Source organism: Ostrea edulis, chromosome 5, assembly GCF_947568905.1.
Source record: "Ostrea edulis chromosome 5, xbOstEdul1.1, whole genome shotgun sequence".
Classification (NCBI taxonomy): domain Eukaryota; kingdom Metazoa; phylum Mollusca; class Bivalvia; order Ostreida; family Ostreidae; genus Ostrea; species Ostrea edulis.
Window position 1 is genome coordinate 50922948 of NC_079168.1, and position 17126 is coordinate 50940073.

A 17126-nucleotide genomic window follows, 5' to 3' on the forward strand; every position below is an offset into this window, starting at 1 on the left:
TTTTCTGAATCCGTATCAGTATCCTCTGAAACTGTTGACGTCACAATGCATCAACGCAACGTTTTTTTGTGGAAAACATCGACCATGTCACAAATGAAACTGCGTACACAAGATATAATTTCACTGTATGGCTGTGTTTTTGATAATTCATATCACATTTATTATCTTATAAATGTGGTTATAAAAGTGAATAATGGGGTATATGATAAATTTATCATTGCTACAGTAACTTGATCCGAAGAGTTGGATCACGTCTCGTTGACAGGCGCGGATCATCAGATTAAACTTGACGCTTCATGTCTCATGTGATCTGACGATCGGAGCCTGTCAATGAGACGTGATCCGACTCTTCGGATCAAGTTACTGTAATAATAATATATATATATTTCACTGACGTTTCTTTCTGAGAATTGATATGATTAAGAAAAGTGTGATAGAATCACGGTCACATTTACAATACAGCATTGTGAAAGGACATCCTATTACAAATAATGAAAAAATTAACTTTTCCCTAATAGTTGTGTTCTGCAAATTCAAACATTTCAGATTAGCTGCAGAAAGAGAAAAATGCAATTGGGTCATTTCTGTAATATAGATACCAATACAATAGTATCTGCAGATATGTGCGCAGGCATTATTTGAATTGATGGTTAAGTTTTAAGCTCCATCTGATCTAAGTGTCAGTAAGCAACAAAGTTAAATAAGATAATGGAACTCAGATAAAGTGCCTTGTCACAAGACACTATATGCAACCCCTTATGCTGTTATGTCATTCTCTCAAGATGTAAATCTCTGATGTAAAGAGAAAGACACTATTACTCCTCGACAATGATTGTGTTGGTTCCACTATTACTGGACACAGATATGGATAAATTTTTAAATTATTTCTTGCAGAGTTAGCTGCCATTGAAGAGGCAGAGCGTCTACGGCTCCTAAAGGCAGAACAAGAAGGTATAAATTTACTTCCAGTAACACACACAGTAACAATGAGTAGACAAATTTATTCTATCTTTTCAACATTTTCTTTAAGACTAAGTGTTGAAATTATATACATTGTACATTTCCTCTGTGTATATGTAGCTTCAAAACGAAAAATAGTCTACCGAAAACCAAGTTTAGCGAGTAAGTAAACTGAAATATAGTGCATTTAGGTGTTTCAACATTAATATGGTCTTAATTCATTTTCTAATTGATTAATTTGCTTGATATTGCAAAAGGTGAAAAATGCATAATTTATATAACTAATTAGATTTTCATTGTGTTCATTTGGTTAATCTGTGTTAATTTTCTTTTCTGAAGTGTGATGTTAATGATAACTTGATCTATACAGTCATATATAACATAGTGATAAATATCATGGTGTCATCAGGAAACATTCTGCATTTATTCTGATGCTGTGTAATTTGTAAACTTACTCCTAGAATATTATTGTTAATATCAAAAGACTATATTTGCATACCCCTAAATGTTACACTAATTTTTGGCAGAATAAGTGAATTTCAGCTGAGACTAAAATTAAGAAGTTATTTGTCTCCCCTTGCCCAACTGACTGAAATAAATATCATCAATTCATAAGTTAATTCATTCCTGTTGAGCACACTAGTCAGTTTTAGCTCACCTGAGCCTAAGGCTCAAGTGAGCTTTTCTGATCAAAACTTTCCGCAGTCTGTCGTTGGCGTTGTTGTTGTTGTTGTAAACGTTTCACATTTTCATTTTCTTCTTCAGAACCACGTAGCTAATTTTAGCCAAACTTGGCACAAATCATCCTTGAGTGAAGGGCATTCAAGTTTGTTCAAATGAGGGGCAAAACCCTTCTCCCAGGGGAGATATTAGCGAAATAGCGAAAATACAAATTTTAAAAATCTTCTTTTCCTGAACCAGCAAGCCAATTTCAATCAAACTTAGTACAAATCATCCTTGGGTGAAGGAAATTCAAGTTGTTGGTTTTTTTTTTCAGATGAAGAGCTTTACCTTTAAAGGGGAGATAATTAGAAAAATTTCAACTTCGTAAAAGTCATGGTCCCTGGGGTAGGTTGAGACCACAATAGGGAATCAAAGTTTAACATGTGAATATATAGGGAAAATCTTTAAAAATCTTCTTCTCAAGAACCACTGGGCCAGACAAGTTCAAATTTACATGACAGCTTCATGACATAGTGCAGATCTGAGTTTGTTAAAATCATGGCTTCTAGGGGGTATGGTGGGGTCACAATAGGGAATCAACATTTTACATGCGAATATATAGGGAAAATCTTTAAAAATCTTCCTCTAAAGAACCACTAGGCCAGACAAGTTGAAATTTACATGGCAACTTCTTGTCATAGTGCAGATTGAAGTTTGTTAAAATCATGGCCCTTGGGTGTAGGGTGGGGCCTTAATAGGAGGTCAAAGTTTTACATGCGGATATATAGGGAAAATCTTTGAGGATGTATGCTACACCACAGAAATTTTATATGGAAGAAAAGTGGAGGATTATTATATGTACAACAATATTTTGAAATTGAAAATTTTCAAATTTACTTTATCTAGTCAAAAAACGCAATTTTAGTCGAAAGCAATTTGAAAAGAATTTAAAACCCCTACTGAACTCGAACCCATGATCTACAGTTCAGTAGTCAACATGCTAACCTACTGAGCTACTCAGCTAGGCGATAACTTTTTAAATGAATAGACAAATATTGCTAATATTCATATTTTCATCCATGTTTTAGAAGGAAGTCAGCCATTATGAATATGTAGAGAACCTCCTTAAGAATTTTCTTCTCAAGAACCACTGGGCCAGACAAGTTCAAATTTACATGGCAGCTTCCTGACATAGTGCAGATTTGAGTTTGTTAAAATCATGGCCCCTGGGGGTAGGTTGGGGCCACAATAGGGGATCAAAGTTTTACATGCAAATATGTGGTGAAAATCTTTAAACATGGGTCAAGGTGACTCAGGTGAGCGCTGTGGCCCATGGGCCTCTTGTTCACTGATTTTATCTAGAATTTGTAAGTATCTGTATTCTTCAGTTTCAATGAAACAAATTGTCTTCACTATTGGGACACCATTTAGAGTAGCCAATGAATGAAAACTATAACTAAATACTTCAAGAAAAAAATTGCCAACTTCCAAAACTTTTTACATAGTGTCAGGAGATGGCAAACAAAGATTTTTCTAAAGGCTTTCATGCCCTCTTAAATGATAATTAAAAAGTGATATAGAATTAGAGAGGATAGCTTTTTTGGTTAGTCTGTTTGATTGTTGGTCCTTGTCCCCAACTTTAATTGACATGTGTGCTCTGCATATTAAGTGGCATGAGTGATGTCAAGGTCAAGGTCATACCTAGAATTAATACTCAGCAGGATCTGCCACCCTAAGAATCATCCAATACAGTGACTCTGTGTTTCACATATACATCTTGTTTTGATATTCTATATGTTTGGCTTTTGTTCAACTTTTAGGGTAATTGCATGTTATAAAGCTAAACACCCATGTCTGGCAGATAAAGTCTTGCAGTCTATATATATATGTGTTCCTTTCTGTTCCAGTCTGCTTTCTCTACTAACATTTCAATGTAAGACTTGATGGCCAAAGGCAGACTGTGCTTAATTTGCTAAATATATAGATCCCAGAGGCTTGCCTGAAGAGAATGTCTTAGGGTTTCCAGTGGGGGTTATTCCAGAGGCTTGCCTGAGGAGAATATTTCAGGGTTTCCAATGTAGGGTTTTTTAGAGGCTTGTCTGAGGAGAATGCCTCACGGTTTCTAGTGGGGGCTATCCCAAAGGTTTGCCTGAGGAGAATACCTTAGGGTTTCCAGTGGGGGCTATCCCAGAGGCTTGTATGAGGAGAATACCACAGGTTTCCAGTGGGGGCTATCCCAGAGGCTTGTATGAAGAGAATACCTTAGGGTTTCCAGTGGGGTATCCCAGAGGTTTGTCTGAGGAGAATGTCTCAGGGTTTCCAGTGCGGGCTATCCCAGAAGTTTGTCTGAGGAGAATGCCTCAGGGTTTCCAGTGTGGGCTATCCCAGAGGCTTGTCTGAGGAGAATGCCTCAGGGTTTCCAGTGGGGGCTATCCCAGAGGCTTGTCTGATGGGAATGTCAGGGTTTCCAGTGGGGGCCATCTCAGAGGCTTGTCTGATGGGAATGTCAGGGTTTCCAGTGGGGGCCATCTCAGAGGCTTGTCTGATGGGAATGTCAGGGTTTCCAGTGGGGGCCATCTCAGAGGCTTGTCTGATGGGAATGTCAGGGTTTCCAGTGGGGGCTATCCCAGAGGCTTGTCTGAGGGGAATGTCAGGGTTTCCAGTGGGGGCTATCTCAGAGGCTTGTCTGAGGGGAATGCCTCAGCGTTCTTGGTGGGGGCTATGCTAGCACAGACTGGCCTTTTGATGTTGTTGCATGACTGTTACATGTATGTTATTCTGTATTGTGTGTAAATTTGATGTAAATACCTGTGTAAGGTTGTGTGTAAATTTGATGTGAATACCTGTGGAAGGTTGTGTGTAAATTTGATGTGAATACCGTGTAAGGTTGTGTGTTTGGCTCATAATTTATGAAATGGAATAGATGCCAGAGTTTTTGATTCATTATTGCTATTAAAAATAATAACAAAATCATGAAATAAAAGCATTTTTGCATATCCTTATGAAACTTCAGAGTTGTCCATGTTAATGGTATGCTCACACTGAGTGTGGTGAGAAGGGAGGTTTGTAAAATTTTATTACACCTATAGCATGTTATGTATTCACATATTGTAATTTTCTGTTTAATGATATATCTAATCTCATTTTGCTGGAATGGATTTCTAACAAATTTCTTTAAAAAATAAAGATAGAGATCAGTCATGATGTTATTTGCAAATGAAGTTCATATTTATGCAGTACTTAGAATTTTGAGAAGATGTCCTAGATGATCATGTGCATGACTATGATGGGAATTCATATTTATCCTGATATATATATTTGAAAACAAGTCAAATTGCCACAAGTCGGTGATGGATTTGGGAAAGAATCACAATTACATTAGTCTTCATACATAAGTATCAAACTTTGCATTAGACAATCTGGAATTGAAACTAGATCTAGCTATTCAAAAGTGACTATCATTATTTTTGCATGTTAAATTCTTGGATCCACCACTGACTAACTGGTACACAGGTAGACTCAGTCTAAGGCTATTATGAAGTCAGTACAGTTTAGGAATAGCTTTCTACCCATGTATTTAGACACAGTACCGGTAATCATTGTAGCCTGACTGAGATGCTTAGAATACTGTAAACTGTTTACTATGCCCCTTACTTTTTGCATGCCTGGAATACGGAAAACATTTAATATAGCCTTTATATTACAAATGGTAGCGAATCTAGAAACGGTGCATATAGAGTCATTCAACATGCTTTTCAGTTGAACTTCTCTTTATCTCTGAGTGTTATGTACAATACTATGTCTCTAACTGTTAATCTTGATATTTCGCATGCTCTGGGAGGATTCAATTTGTCATGTATAAATGATAGAAAATAAAACTCTATCAAAATCAGAAATATAGATTGTTAATCTTGTAATTTTGTATATTATATTATGTTAAACAACTATCAACCAGAATATTTTATTCATGTATCAGCAAATGATTTGATTTCAGGTGATTTACAAAGTGTAGGTATTTTCCCAACTATACGCGAGGTAGCTTTGGAGCAACCTTCAAAATTTCAGCTGAAGTCTGAAGATATTTTAATTCAGTATCAAAGGATGTTTCACTATGATGTCTACACCCCTCCTACTCCTTCAGGTACACAAGTGGAAGATTATCCTCAATAGCCACTATCCTCAGAGTTATCACCCTTGAATGCTTTTGACCTATATTCACAGTATTTTGAGATATAGTTCAGTGTGTGCTTTTTTGTACATATCATATCTCTGCAATGAGATTTGAATTGCTTGATTTTATACTGACTGCAATGTAGCAAAAGCCAGCTAGTTGAGTGATAAAATTGTATATGTATTCTTTTGAGTAGCAATTAAGCATATTTAGCTAAACTATTAAGCCAAAAACTCAGTTGAGCTGATCTGATCAAAGTTTTAGAGTCATCCATTTGTTGGAGATCAAGTTTAGACAGGGCTCCTATGGCATACAAGTACACTATAACATTTACTACATGCAAACTATAAATAGGACATTCCATAAGAAATTAGGTCACCATGATCCATTAAATGTCCTGTATTATTTCATGACATGTTCACTGAAATTTACAGCATAAAAGAATTAAGCCACATTTCTTATCTCAGTGTACCTAGGATAAAGATCTGGGCTCCTACAAATTTTTAAGGTTAACTTTAAAAGGTCAAGGTCATTGAAGGGGAGCTTCTGATATGCCCATGTTCCAAGCGGAAGTCTGTTGCATAGAGCCCACATGTATGTGAGCATGAGTTTGTGCATTTTCAATATATATATCAAATTATTAAGCTTATCAAATTGTAACTCTCATATGAGCTTATTATTAATCAGTGAACCCTGGTACATGAAATTTAATGAAAATTGGTTTATTGGACATTAGATACTGGTGAAAGTGTCAGATAGTAACACAAGAGACAAAGAATGAATCCCCTAACCTAGTGATATGAAGCCTGATTTAATTAAGGTCTCATGACTTTTCCATCATATGTAAAATCTGTGAAAATCTGACTATTTTCTTCATTTATTTATAATTCATCATAGACTTGTACCTCTTAACAAAAATGGCAGTGTTCATATTTTATTTGAGCTCAGAAAACCACTTAAAGTCTATGGAAAACTGATGTAAATGATGTGCCTTTACTAAGATTGAAAAAGGATTACTCTGTGATGAAAGATAAATATTGAATTAAGACAGAAATGTCTAGAGAGTTTGAATCTTTCTCTGTCCCCCCCCCCCCCCCCCCCCCAATTACTAAATACCTTTAAGTGACTCATTCTACTTTAAGTGACTCATTCTACATTTTTTAAAGATATGAATTCTTAGATTACAAACTTAATACAAGTTACAATAATTTGTGGACCTTCTGTTAGTACTTTTTGATGCTTGAAGTATTATATAATCAGACCTATTTGAGTGCATTGAAAGAACCAGTATTTTAGTAGTTAGTTTTTTAGTGTTTTATATAGTACTTCCCTATAGCATCCACATAGCTAATATTTTAGATTATACACTGACATGCGAAAGAAATGAAACCAATGAAATGTAAATGATTTTTAAATATTAATGATTTATTATTAGCAATATTTGAATTGCATGATATCATACACATTTCCAAGCAATTCATGGTTGACTGAACTCTGTCACACTATGTGTTCTTGTGTTCGCGAGACATCAATACATACTCTGATTAGCATATAGGCAGATACACATGAGAGCATTTCATGCATCTCGGACCGTTATGTTGTCCTTCAGGTATCTGGTAAGAATAATTCAATATTGAAAGGTGAAGATAATGAACAGTGATCAATCTCATAACTCTTATAAGCAATACAAAATAGATAGTTGGGCAAACATGGACCCCTGAACACACCAGAGGTGGGATCAGGTGCCTAGGAGGAGTAAGCATCCCCTGTCGACCGGTCACACCCTCCTTGAGCCCTATATCCTGATCAGGAAATGTTTCTCATATTGCGTAAAGGATGCCTAGGGTACCAAACAATGCACACAACAGGGCAGTACAGGTACTGTTGGCTAGAAACACAAAAGCACAATCTCTCAGAGGCTCTACCCGCTTTGTGTCAGGGACTTCTGGAAGAGTGACAGAACACCCGTATTTCATTAACTGTGTAACAAACTCTAGGCATTGCAGAATTTGAGCAGCAACAAAAGCTAAAGGAGGGGGGGAGGGGCATATTTGTTCTTGAAGTATGAAAATTTCAATAGCTATGGCCTCCTCAGCCCTGACATTTTTTGCCAAAGTGATGATGGTTAATTTTAAATTTACTGTGTTATCCAATAGAATAGATATGCATCTTTTATTAGATATATAAATTAAATGATATATGTGAATGATATAATAAAAGTATTACCAAGAATTTTGAGATGTGTTTCTTTTGCATGTCAGTATATATATCAATTGATATGAATGCTGTAAATTTGATTTTTAGGTAAATTATTGCTTTTAAAAGTGAATCACTAATCTTTGTTAATTTTTAAACATTTTAATTTTCATAATTCATAATGTGTTTTAAACAGTGTAATTTGTATATTTTTGAATTTAAAACCATTGTATATTATTGCAATTTCATAGTTGATAATGAAAATAAGTTCAAATGAATGTTTTTCTATGAAGTATGTATTTTGTTGATGTGATCTGATGATATGAAGAAATATGTTCCTATAGTTTCTCAAGGTGTGATAATATTTGATATGACCATTTCAGATGATCGGAGAAACATCGCAACTGCTGAAGGTAGCATAATGTGCCAAAATACTGTCAAGCCTTTTCAACCGATATATATATATATACACATACATACATATATATATACTTTAGTAAACATGTACTAGATACTGTGAAATTACCAGTTTTCATGGAGATTTAATTTTCATTGAATTCATGGAATGATAATGGTGCGTTTGTTTCGCCTTTATTTAGATCCCTAGATTTGAATGACCTTATTATTGTTAAGATGTATAGATTGCAATGTTCCACGTAAAGATTGATAACATCAAGACCCCTTGAAAGTATATATTTTTGCCTCAAATGATGTAAAATATGAACCCATGAAAATAAGTGATTTTACATTATGTACTTTTGATAGATATAGTGTATACTAGTATTTAGAACTGAAAATCTTTACTTTGTCTTGATAGCATGATTGCTTGTTCATATATAGATATGAAAAAATGATAAACTAATTTCTCCTATCTGCATGGAATACTTGATATTCTGACAACCTTTCATGAGCCTATTCAAATCCTTCACATGTACAGTACCTCATAATGATTTTCTTTTACTTGGATTTTTTGTTGTTGCTTTACTCAGTAACCTTTTTATACAAACTTATTTTCAGTCAACTCCATGTAATTCTAAAACAGCCAGTTCTGTAAAACCACAATATTTTTATAAGTCTATATGCATCCATTTTCCTACGCATTTCAATATCTAAGCGTTCAGTTGCTTTCATTAATTGCTTTGAAATTTTCAAAGTCTTAGACATTTTCATGTGAGTTTTGACAGTGATTTTCATGTACATGAATTTACATATAAATTTTCACACCAGAATTGATTTGAACTTTCTCACTGATAGCTTGAAGAGTTTAATCACTTTTATAGTACAGAATTATAATACCTGTATATTATTTTACTGTTCTGCTTGACCATTTGGTAAAAATGAAATGAAATTTGGGATTTTTTCTCTTCACAGTTTTCTATCATTTATTCATTATCTTTAACCTGTCAGAATTCTTTGTAGTTTATATGGTGTATTTAGAATCATTGCATTCCTTTCCTTGGTAAAACCAATCCATTGTTGTAGAGGGTTGAAATAACCTATTTGATTGATTCATCTACAGTTGACATAGAAGTGAAGAGAGGTACACAAGCTGTCCTTGAGAAAGAGGAAGCAGAGAAGAAAGAGAAAGAGGAGGCCAGGAAAAGAGAAAGATATGCCATCAAGTTTAAGAGGGTGAAGGAAGCTTCAAAAGTAAAAAATGATGAAGAGGAGAAGAGTGATGATGGAGATGATGTGTCTGATGAAGACCTTTCTCAGTTTGGGGATTTTGTGTACCAGGCTTGTGAGGATGAGGAGGATGATACAGGTTTGTTATTCCTTTGACCTTGACATTGGTGCAAATTTATTAAATAGCATATTCAAGATCTTTTCATAGGTTTTCAAATTCAATATTATGTCTGATTCACACAAAGTTTTTATTATATGGAAATTGCAATGCAAATTTGATGCATCATTGAATAAGTGGTGTAAGTGGCAATGTATATTGTTCATTTACCATATGAGTTCTAATAGACAGTAGGAATGGGTACATGTGCACTTGGAAAAATTATAATTTTATTGTGTACAACAGTCACACACTGCCCTGTTTTAACTGTTACAGACTACATGAAATCCTCCATGATGATAACATACATTAATGGACATAGCATATAGTACACTTCATTGCCAATTACCAGTAAACTCATTATGACATCATTTTTGTAAATTTTGCAATATGTAAAGCAAATTCCAATGCACATTGGGTTTCCAATGATTTGAATGCAATTTGGATATTACATTGCAATATGCATTTCATTATTCTCAATGAAGCCACCTGCATGTAGGTCAGTGTTGGGTGCATTCATTTGGGCTGATTATTCGCATGTTCTGTTGATGGAATTTTTAGTAATTTCATTTGGGTGAATTGAAATTAATAATTTGTTGAGTAAATTATTTTGGAGGTAATAAATTTATACGCAACTAAATAAAGCACATGGTGAAATGTTCTCCCATTATTACAGCTTAATATACATCAACTAATTGTTGGAATGAATGAGAGTAATGTTCACTTTTAGAAATGTCTTTATTTCTGAGTTGTTTATGAATGAAAATGGATGGCATCATGCTGACAGAAACAAACAAGGGTAAAAGTGCCTGATAGGGGATAATTTTACTCTACTATAAAGGTCGGTGATATTGGGGTTATGCAAACAGTAAGCTAGTGTAAGACTTGTGTAAAAATAGACTCGTAAAGGCAAATAATTTCTATTAAGAACAGTCACAATCACTACAGTAGCCAGCCAAAAAAATGAAGTCAAACAGCTACACGTCCAGGTTAAAAGGAAGGCATTAGATAATATAACTGCCCGTCCATCTAAATCAATAGAGAATTACAGACGTCAATCAGTGGTATTCAGTGTGGTGTTCTTAAAATTTTCATGATCATGATTGTATTTCAAGTACAATGCTTATATATATTTTTTTTTTTTTTTTTTTTTTTTTATAGATTTGATCAACATTGAAATTGTATTTTTTAACAGACTCTATCTCTATCGTTTTCACAGATATTACCCATTTTTTTTGCCATTTTGAAGAAAAAAAATCCACCCAAATGAAAAACAATTCTCCACTCAAATGAAATCATAATCCAGCCAAATGAAAAGTACCTTCAATTTCTCTAAGACAGTTGTTGACCTTTGTTGCTATCATCAGTGGTCATAAAAAAGGAGGTCATGTGACATATTTGTTATCTTAAGTACATATATATTAAACATATTTGTATTTGAAATTATATACTTGGAAATGTTTGGCCTTTGTCATTTTTGCCCAGATCATTGAGAAGACCCCCCTCCTCCTCCCCCCCCCCCCCCCCCCCCCCCCCCCCCAATTTTGTTCCATTCCAAAGTCACTCCAAACCACTTCTTATTTATTATTTATTTAACAGTAAGTATACATGTTAAATTTGTCCAGTTTTGAATTGGCTCTTTCAAGATGAGATTGAAATGGATGATGAAATGGGGACAAGATTTCCCAGGATTTAGTTTATTGCTGAAGTGTATGAAGAGATGCAGAGTTTTCAGCAAAATTTAGTGCATTGAAATATCACATGGATTTAATTTAATTTATTTTGTAGATGAAAGAGAACAAACTAGATCTCAACCACACTGGAAGCCGTTGAAAAAATCTGGTGCAGAAGACAACCCAAAAGAACTAGAAAAAATAGAGGCAGACCATCAGGTAGACCAGAGGCAAAGAGAGAAGGAGGAGAAGAAGAGATACTTAACAAAGAAACAGAAGACTGATGTTAGGTAGTGGTAACAAAATGAATGAAAAGAGACCCTACGCATTGTGATAGGTCCAAATTTTTATGTCCCTGCAACTAAAGTTGGGGCTTATTGTTCTTGTTCTGTCTGTCTGTCCAAAACTTAACCTTGCTGATAACAATTAAATGGTGAGTGACAGGTTTCTCATATACATATGTGCATTCCTTGTGACAAGACCTTTCTTTTGCTACCTTGTGACCTTGGAGTATGACCTACTTTTAAAAGAAAGCTATCCTAGGCAGTATCTCCTAAAGTTTAAGGTAGGGCTTCCTTATTTTATATATAGATTTCTTATAGCAAGACCTTTTATTTGTTACCATGACCTTTGACCTTGTTACCTTGGAATTTGATTCAAATTTTAAAACTTTAACCAAAACTTTAACCATGCTTATAATTTTTTAATGAGTGATAGGGCTCTCATATTTCATATGTGTGTTTTCCTTGTGACAAGCCCTTTCTTTTGGTACCAAAGTTATTAACTGTGTTTATTATACCCCCCGCAAACGAAGTTTGGGGGGGTATACTGGAATCACTTTGTCCGTCTGTCTGTCCGTCCGTTTGTCTGTAGATGCAATTTGTCCGAAGTTTATTTCTAATACCGCTGGACATATTTCATTCAAACTATATGCACATCTTCTATATATTATGTAGTTGTGCATCTCCTATTTTCATTGAAATATTTTAACAGTTATAGAAGTTATGCACATTTTCTTTTCATTTTGGGGGTTGCGCACTTTGTCCAGAGTTTAATTCTAATACCGTTGAACAGATTTGATTCAAACTTTATTCTCATCTTATATATATAATGTAGTTGTGCATCTTCTATTTTCATTGAAATATTTTAACAGTTATGGAAGTTACGGACATTTTCTGGTTTGGTTGTACTTGTAGTAATAGACACAATTTGTCCAGAGTTTATTTCTAATACTGTTTTACGCTCATAAGTCAATCAGGAATTGAAGAAGTTCAACAATGAAGTTCTACCAATACTTGAGCTAATGTCATTTATTTACTGACAAAATCAATGACAAAGTAAAGTTGGCATAACATAATGATCTTTAACAAAGTGAATATAAACTAATGACTAGAAGAGTTGACCAGGGATTTGCAATCATACAGCCTAAAATGTGCCAAATAGTATTCATTGTTTATATTAAGCATATTTTTAATATTTCATGTACTGCTGTACTGTAGAATATACACTTCTGCATTCACATTGATTGCCCTGTAGATAATGTAAAAATATCCAATGTGCTTGCATTAAATATTTCCCATCATCTTATATGCCCCGCGGGGGGTATTAGTCCCATTAGGACAGTTCTAGTTGTTTCTTTCTTGTCATTTGGAGCATAGTGTTTCACAAACACACCTTGTTAATTTTATTTAAAAACTTTTAGAACTCAATTCACAGATTTGAAAAAGATTTCCTTCATGTGTCTAAGTAATGAAAAACATTGTTTTTATTCTTTGTGTGCATGTTTTGTTGAATACATGATTATATTATGTATAGCCAGGCTACTTGCAAATGATAAGCAGCACCATGAAATTCTTGTATGATTCCAATTGTACATGTATTTAAACACCTCCAATTCACATTAGTAAAACTGGAAATATGATTTTTAACAGTGAATATTTTAGTCAAGCAACAATGGATCTTTTAAATTGGTTAATTAAAATGTTAAAAATCATTGTCGGTTGATAGACCATAATTATTCATAAAGGTTCACGCAAATGTAAGTTCATGTGCTGATGGGAAATGCACCTAATAATATATGTCTGGTCCAGGGAAGTCTCCCACACAATGATGTCTGTAATCTAAATTTAAATCCATCAGTTTTTTTGTGTCATGTACCAAAGAAAGAAAAGAATCAACTGTTGTTATTTTTTATGTCTCAAAGAAGGTAGAACAACCACAAATTAAACACTTGACACAAATAAATGAAGCAAAAAGTCATAACCAAAAATTGTAAAAGTAAATAGGTATTAATCAGTCATTTTTTTCCCTGAATTATGATACATTGGCTTAAAAATGTTCTTGTTCTGTTATTTTAAATGCCAAAATCATGTTTATAAAAGAATTTTTTCCTTAAATTATTAAAATTTCACAAAAATGTGCGATAAATATATTTCCTATGTGATAAAGTCTAATATATCATTGTCATAGGAGTACTTAATATATCGAGAAATAAAACTATTTAAAAATAAGACATCTGTCAATTCATAATACTGTATATGTGTATTATTCTTATATTTTGACAACTTTGGCGCATTTGTAAATTTTGCTAATTTATTTTCAATGCCAAAATATTTACCATAATACATACTAATTTAGTAGGTCATTAATAATGCTGATTCATGATTGTACCCAATTATTCCATATGTGGTGAATTTTTTAGATACTGTAAATAACTTTTTTTTTGTGAGAATGTAAATTCTTGAGATTAAATTAACACATAAAAGGTTCTTGTGAATAATAATGTATTTTGTATACATACATGGTGGTGAACATATTGAACAATAGTGAAAATTATGTCTCACTTAAAATCTGACAATGCAAGATTGTGTAAATATTTTTCATGAAATATAGGTATACACATTGCATTAAAGCAAGTTTTCACAATTGCAGAGAGTTAAGATCCATGGTTAAACAGAAGCCACAGCCCAGAAAACCAAAAGATGAGATTGCCCTGGACGTAAGGACAGACCTCATCCAGGCAGAGGACCTTTTGGTATGACAATGAATGCTGTTTTACTGCATATCATGTAGAACACGTTCAACTTCTCAGACACTGCTGGGCAAATTTTCAGTTATTCATTTATATTTTTAATCAAATTTGGCATATTACATCTATGGGATAAGGGCAATAGGAATTATAAATATTGTGGGCCTCCCCACTGATGGCAAATTTAGAGAAACCTTTACTTGCAGACATTTAGCAGTCATGTCAGTCAAATGTGGCAAGTGTTCTGATACTAGGGTGGGACTCTGTGGTTCATACAGTAAAAACTCATCATGTCTTTAAAATTCTTTCTCTCCAATACCAGACATAAAAAATGATCACTATGGACTTACTTTAGTTAGAAATATTGTTTCAACCACATCTCTGTTATGGAAAGACAAAGTTAGAATAGCATACTTGACACAAAGATTTCTGATAGCCAAACAGTATGCCATGCTCGACAACCAAGGTCATTTGGTATGGCAAAGGCCATTGATCTGCAAAAAGAGTTAAAAACATTTCTCTGGATCATATACTTTGAAAGGAGGATATAAGAAATTTGTACTAGATGCAATTGATTATGATCAGACAGTATGCCATGCCCTTAGATAAAGGTCAATTGGCCAAGGTCAAGGTAACTGATAAATTTGTTAGAAATATTTGTTTTAGGTCATAACTTTGTAATGTTGAGACATTTGAAGTTCACAATGGTTGGTTATGACCAAACAGCATATCATAACCTGAACCATGGTCATTAGGCCAAGATCAAGGTCACTGATAAAAACTGATAAAAGCTTAAAATATTTATCCACACCATAATTTTGTTTTGGAGAAACAATTCAAGAAATCAAATAACTAACTTACTGACTTTATATTCAGTACCTATAAAGTAATATATACCTATAAAGTGGACAATTGTCATACAAATACAGCTATAGGTTTTGTGGTCATAAGTCAAAGTTCAGGGTCACAAAAGATATCAGTGATGACTCTAGAATTGCGTCTTTTGAACTTGGTTTTCTTTTCATCCAACAGAATTTATATTCGTAAATGGACAATGATGGCACTAGATCAAAGGTCAAAGTCATGTTAGGATTGTATGCCATGATAATTAAGTTCAGATGACAAATGTCATATTTAGCTCATAAGTGAGTGATGGTCAGAGGAAGATGTACGAGGTCATTAGATCAAAAGTCAAGGTCACAATGAAAACTATTGGATTGTATGAAATGATAACTCATGTATTGCACTGTGATTACCAACTTAATTTTCTGTATAGGAACAAGGTTAGGTGAAGGTGAAAGAAAGACGGCCATGATGGGGCATTAAGTCAAAGATCAGGTTTCAAAGGATTTTATTATTTGCATGACCCTGTAAAAGGAACCTAGTGATGACTGTTAGTTTTCTAGTCATGGTATGCTGTTTGAATCACCCCAGTTTCCAATCATCTTATCAACGAACATGAAGCCCTAGAGTTCTGAAGGTCCACGCTTTAACAATCCTGTCTCCTTATATCACTTGCATATTTATGCATTATTGATGAATTATCTCCATGACTTATTTTCATAATTCAATATTTTTCTACCGTAACTGCCATTGTGAGATTTTATAAAGTCTCTCACATTATCTTACTATGATGTCATACATGATTACTTCAGCTACATGTATATGAATATCTTGATATCATTTTCATCTTCTTTTCAATCTATGCAATTTTTCTATTGTTTGTTAGGTTTACATGTTTAAAAATAGCTGTTTGACATTAAATGACAACTATGGATTTTGATAATTCTGTTACTCAGAATATATATAATTCATAAATGATAGGGAAAAAGGGTCCATCATAAGTTTATCCATGCGTGATTAGGAAAATCTCACCTTTAGGTTGATTATTTTGGTCAGGGACCCAGCAAACCTCTTTAACCACCAAAATACACCACCTCTTGCATGAGATTTCCCTAATCCCTCATGGATATTCATGATGGATTCTAACTCTATCATTGATCAGTGAGGAAGAGATACATGTTTAGTTAGTAGTGACTCAGGATAAAGGTAGGCATTCATAAGTCACAGAAATTGACCACTGATTACAGGGAAAATCTGCACCAAGCTTGCACTTGGAATGGAAGAAAGAGGACCAGCAGCAGGAGGACAGCGAGTACAAACTGGCAGTCCAGCGGTATATGGGGGTGGTCAAAAGTGTGCGCAGGGTACGCAAACTCCAGGGTCATATGAATGGAGTGGTTTGTGTCCATTTTGACAAGAAACGCCTGATTTCAGCTGGTCTGGACAGGTGTATACGACTGTGGGACATCAGGAGTGGGCAGAGTATACACAAATTCTATGGGCACAAGGTAATCTGAAAGAATTGTAGGAAATTTGATGGCAGCTAGTAAACTTATTTTCCATGGATGTGACTGTACCTAGAATTTACATTTTTCAGGGTGGAGTGCGATGTCTGCAATTTGAAGGCAACACCCTTATTTCTGGCTCCTGGGACACAACTGTAATTGTAAGTGGTATCTCAGCAAAGTTAACAAATGAAGTTTAGAAAACAATATATTGTTTCGCGGGTTTTTTCTGCGGGTCTAGAATTTGGCAATTTGATTGCTCAAAGGTATGCTAATAATTTTAGCAGAATAAATTTTGGCGGAC

At 34.3% G+C, this 17126-nt stretch overlaps 1 protein-coding gene across 5 annotated transcripts in view; it reads left to right on the forward strand.

Annotated features, from left to right (window-relative positions):
• LOC125652709 (uncharacterized) overlaps window positions 1-17126 on the forward strand; it is a 46830-nt gene that overhangs the window by 11040 nt on the left and 18664 nt on the right. The window contains exons 9-17 of one of the 5 annotated variants that reach the window (XM_048882071.2): window positions 895-951; window positions 1081-1122; window positions 5618-5764; window positions 8374-8403; window positions 9510-9755; window positions 11562-11736; window positions 14378-14480; window positions 16565-16825; window positions 16915-16983. In XM_048882071.2, coding sequence (XP_048738028.1) covers window positions 895-951; window positions 1081-1122; window positions 5618-5764; window positions 8374-8403; window positions 9510-9755; window positions 11562-11736; window positions 14378-14480; window positions 16565-16825; window positions 16915-16983 — 1130 coding nt within the window. The remainder of the gene's footprint in view (window positions 1-894; window positions 952-1080; window positions 1123-5617; window positions 5765-8373; window positions 8404-9509; window positions 9756-11561; window positions 11737-14377; window positions 14481-16564; window positions 16826-16914; window positions 16984-17126) is intronic. The other 4 variants (XM_048882072.2, XM_048882074.2, XM_048882075.2 and 1 more) reach the window with 4 other exon arrangements.